The sequence below is a fragment of the Chaetura pelagica genome, unplaced genomic scaffold (genome assembly GCF_000747805.2).
Source record: "Chaetura pelagica isolate M959 unplaced genomic scaffold, ChaPel_1.0 scaffold48, whole genome shotgun sequence".
Classification (NCBI taxonomy): Eukaryota; Metazoa; Chordata; class Aves; order Apodiformes; family Apodidae; genus Chaetura; species Chaetura pelagica.
Genome location: NW_009954241.1, coordinates 2,809,332 through 2,813,161, shown reverse-complemented (window position 1 = coordinate 2,813,161; position 3,830 = coordinate 2,809,332). Strand labels below are relative to the sequence as shown.

The window sequence follows — 3,830 nt, the reverse complement described above, 5'->3', positions numbered from 1 at the left end:
ACAGCATTGATTTCAATATTCCTTTTCAGTTGCCAAGCACCTGTTTTGGACAATGTTTTGGTTTCAACAGTAAAGCAATATGCAGTAGGTATTGTGGCATTATCTCTGTAATTGTTTTGAAGACACAATTGTTCCTTTCCAACACGTAATGGAAATAAATGCCTTATAACAAGTTCTACTTTGCTTTTTCTTTGTGAGCAGATAGGGCAGCAAGGTGAGCTGCTTGTTGGGGGGAGCCCCTTTTCATCAGATTTTGGTTTTCACATCCTTCCCTGGTGCAGTTCTTCACAATTAACTTTGGACCTCCTTGTACCAGCGAGACTTGATTTGATTTCCCTTCCAGTGCTAGTGGGACGTCAGCTGGTTTTATCTTTCAGTATAATACAGCTAAATATCACTGGGATTCAGGCTGCTGCTGTACTTCAGAACTTATTCCTGGCGTAGACTTCTGGGTTGATTCTTCCTTCATCATTCTGGGTAGAGAACTCTTCTTGATTGCTCAAAACCTAACAATTTTTTAAATCAGGGCGCTGTTTTGTCTAGTGCAGGAAAGATAGATGGCTCACCCAGCAGCATTACATTTTGCTAAGCAACAAGCCTGCTCATCAAGGGCGCTCCTGTCAACACTGCCTGGGGATCAGCGCTTGGTGTCAGCCCCAAGGCCAGGGCCTGCCATCCTGTGTGAAGGGCAGCGCGGAGCAGAGGTGCAGGGGTACAGAGGTACAACTGTTGAGGTGCTGGGGCAAGTACAGAGGAGGGCAACAAAGCTGGTGAAGGGCCTAGAGAATAGATCTTATGAAGAGCACTTGAAGGACCTGGAAATGTTTAGCTTGAGGAAGAGGAGGCTGAGGGGAGACCTCATCAGTCTCTACAACTCCCTGAAAGGTCATTGTAGAGAGGTTGGTGCTGGTCTCTTCTCACAGGTAATTAGTGACAGAACAAGAGGGAATGGCTTCAAGCTGCAACAGGGGAGGTGTAGACTGGACATTAGGAAAAAAAATTCACAGGGAGAGTGGTTAGACACTGGAATAGGCTGCCCAGGGAGGTGGTTGAGTTACCATCCCTGGAAGTGTTTAAGGGTCGTTTGGATGTGGTGTTGGTGGATATGGTTTAGGGGAGAACTTTGTAGAGTAGGGATGATGGTTGGACTCTGTGATCCCAAAGGTCTTTTCCTACCTGAATGGTTCTATGATTCTAATGGGTCTGAGGGCCAGCAGTTACCTACTGGTGAGGCATCCTCCCAGGGCCAGTGCTCAGGCTTTGAACTCTGCCCTTCCCTTTGGAGAAAGTCCTTGGGTCCCAAATGTTAGTGATTCCTTGGATTATCCAGTTAAGAAATACAGTATTTACAGTAGCTCCATCAAGTAACAATTTTCCTCTTGTTGATTTTGCAAGCAGGAATAGACAAGTTCTGTCTGCTGCCACCATCCTTTGTGGAAAAGCTTGGCTAACTCTTTTGGAGATGGCTGAGTTTCTTTGGTGGGTTGTTTGGTTTCTCAGTGTTGGGTTTCTGGGTTGGTTTTTTGTTTTGTTTTGGCGAGAGTGGGGTGGATGGCTGAGGGTGTCTGTTAATGTATTGTGATGTGTAGACCTGAGTTTGCAAGGGTGTTGCTACTGGCAGAAACTCTGCCAAAAAAACCCCACAAAAACCCAAACAAACAAACAAAAAACCCAAACAACAACAACAAACTCAAACCAAATAAAAAAATCCCCACCTAAATACAATATTAAATTTCAAATTTAAATGAAGATCAGTATGCAAAATGTGACTTTTACAGCTGGATTAACTCCCTAACAATAGACATTTTTAGCACTGTTTCTGTGGAACAGCTTTCGTTTCACTTCTGTTCCTGCACGTGTTTCCCTGAGGTTAACCAGAGTGCAATCTCCTCAGGATGGGGCTGGGAGATGTGCACCTTGCTCTGGTGCACTTTGCACAGCCAGCTGCTCCCTGTGTTCCATCCCAGCTTGCACCCTGTGCCGGGGCAGCTTTTGGGCTGTGCCTTGTTCTTGCCACCACCTCCTGCCACTGTGTGTTTGCTCAGGGCTGGAGGTGAGAGGCACTGCCCATCAGCAGTTCCTCCATCCCTCCCTGGGACAGCTCACCCAGTGGGTGGAGGAGGACAGCTCTGGAGACCCAGTGCCTCTTGCGCCAATGGGACCCTGCATCTCCAGGGCAATTGGCTCTGTGGGCCAATGGGGCTGATTTACCCAATTCAGTTTCAGCAGAATAAAGGAATATGTCAAGTTCACAGCCTGGCAACTCAGCTGTTCTGGGTGGCAGGTGAACTGACCTGCAAACTGGGGCTGGGGTACAGGCCTGGCAGTGGGATGTTTTTTTTCCTCTCCTGCCAAGACACCTAGGAAGTCCAAAACCTTATGACTCGTGTTCTGAGACTTTTGGGGCAACTTTCCCCAGCCCAGGCACTGCCCGACCCTCCAGCCCGAAGCTCAAAGCACGGGGAAGGTTCTGCCTGTTAGCCCTGTGCCAGCAGACCAAGACAGCTCCTGCAAGCCAGTGCACAGGAGGAGCATCCCCTCAGGACCAGCTGTCACCTCTGGGGGAACACCGACCAGTAGTTTTCCTCATGACAAGCCTTTTTATAACATTTTGGGTTTTTTACCCACTTATGCATTGTCCAAATAGCTTGACTTAGTCAAGCATTGCCCCAGTGTTTGAACTTCTGAACTGTTTTCTCACTGGTCAAACCCTTGTTCATTGGTGAACTACAGAGGTGACCACATCTCAGTGAAGGGCCTGGGATACCCAGTGCTGAGGGCAGGCAGGGAGAGAGCCCCACAGTGCTCAGGACCTGGGGAGGTGTCCTTGCTGCTGGGCCTTAGCAGGCAGCAGACTTGGGTGAGGAGGGAACCAGCATCACAGTGTGTCCGTGGGGCGGGGAGGCACCCACTCCCCCTCCTCCCCACCAGGGCCGTACCAGCCCTGCAGTGTGCTGACAAGCAAGACTGAAGCTGCCAAAACAAAGGAAGGAACCCACTGCAGTTTTATTTTTCCTTAGATAAATTTTTTATATAGAATATATTACAGTCAGAGTTCTCAGCTTTTAATCAAAAGATAACAAGTTATTGCAGGTTTTTTTTTACCCAGTGAAACTACCGGTGGAAATGAAAGCTGTTGTCTTTTTAAAAAAAAAAAAAAAAAAAAAAAAAAGAGGGAAAAAACCCCCACCCGGGCAGAAAAGACAGATGCAGATCACCCTTCATGCCCACCAGCACCCAGCCAGGCGGGTGGGCATCCATGTGGACAAGGGAGCACGAAGTGAAGAAGCAGCAATGGGCACAACACTACGGCAAGGGAGGCAGGCCTGGACACTAGCGAGGTCAGCTTCCTAGGCACGATGCTTCTGCTCCAGCTTAATTGCTTTTAAATCAGGAAATGAAAACACGGTGGGGACAGAGGAGGGCAGAGGTGGTGGCTTTCACCTGTGTGGGTGAGGTGGGTCCTCAGCCTCGTCTCAGCTCATGCAGCTTGTGGGCAACACGCTCCAGCTCAGCCTCGATGGCGGCCAGGCTCTCCAGCTCCTGGTCCTGCAACAAAAGCCCAGGACAAGCATCAGTGGCCATGGGTGGGCAGGCCTCACCTCCCCACCCAGAGCTATGGAAAGCCTTGCCAGGGACTAGCTGGCAGTGGTGACACAAGAACAGCTGCCTCTCACCCTCTCCCCTCAGCCTGCTCCTGCATTTGCCCCTCTGGATAGATGTCTGTGCAACACTTACTAGCCCTGTCCTAACCTTCAATCGCAGCAGCAGGGGCTGGGGCTGAGACAGGCAGGGCTGGGGCTGAGACAGGCAGGGCTGGGGGCGAGACA

At 49.7% G+C, this 3,830-nt stretch overlaps 1 protein-coding gene across 1 annotated transcript in view; it reads right to left on the bottom strand.

The window, feature by feature from the left end:
• Positions 1-3,465: 3,465 nt before the first annotated feature.
• CHGA (chromogranin A (parathyroid secretory protein 1)) overlaps positions 3,466-3,830 on the bottom strand; it is a 19,057-nt gene continuing 18,692 nt past the window's right edge. The window contains exon 8 of the mRNA XM_010003757.1: positions 3,466-3,549. Within this exon, the coding sequence (XP_010002059.1) occupies positions 3,466-3,549 (84 nt within the window). The remainder of the gene's footprint in view (positions 3,550-3,830) is intronic.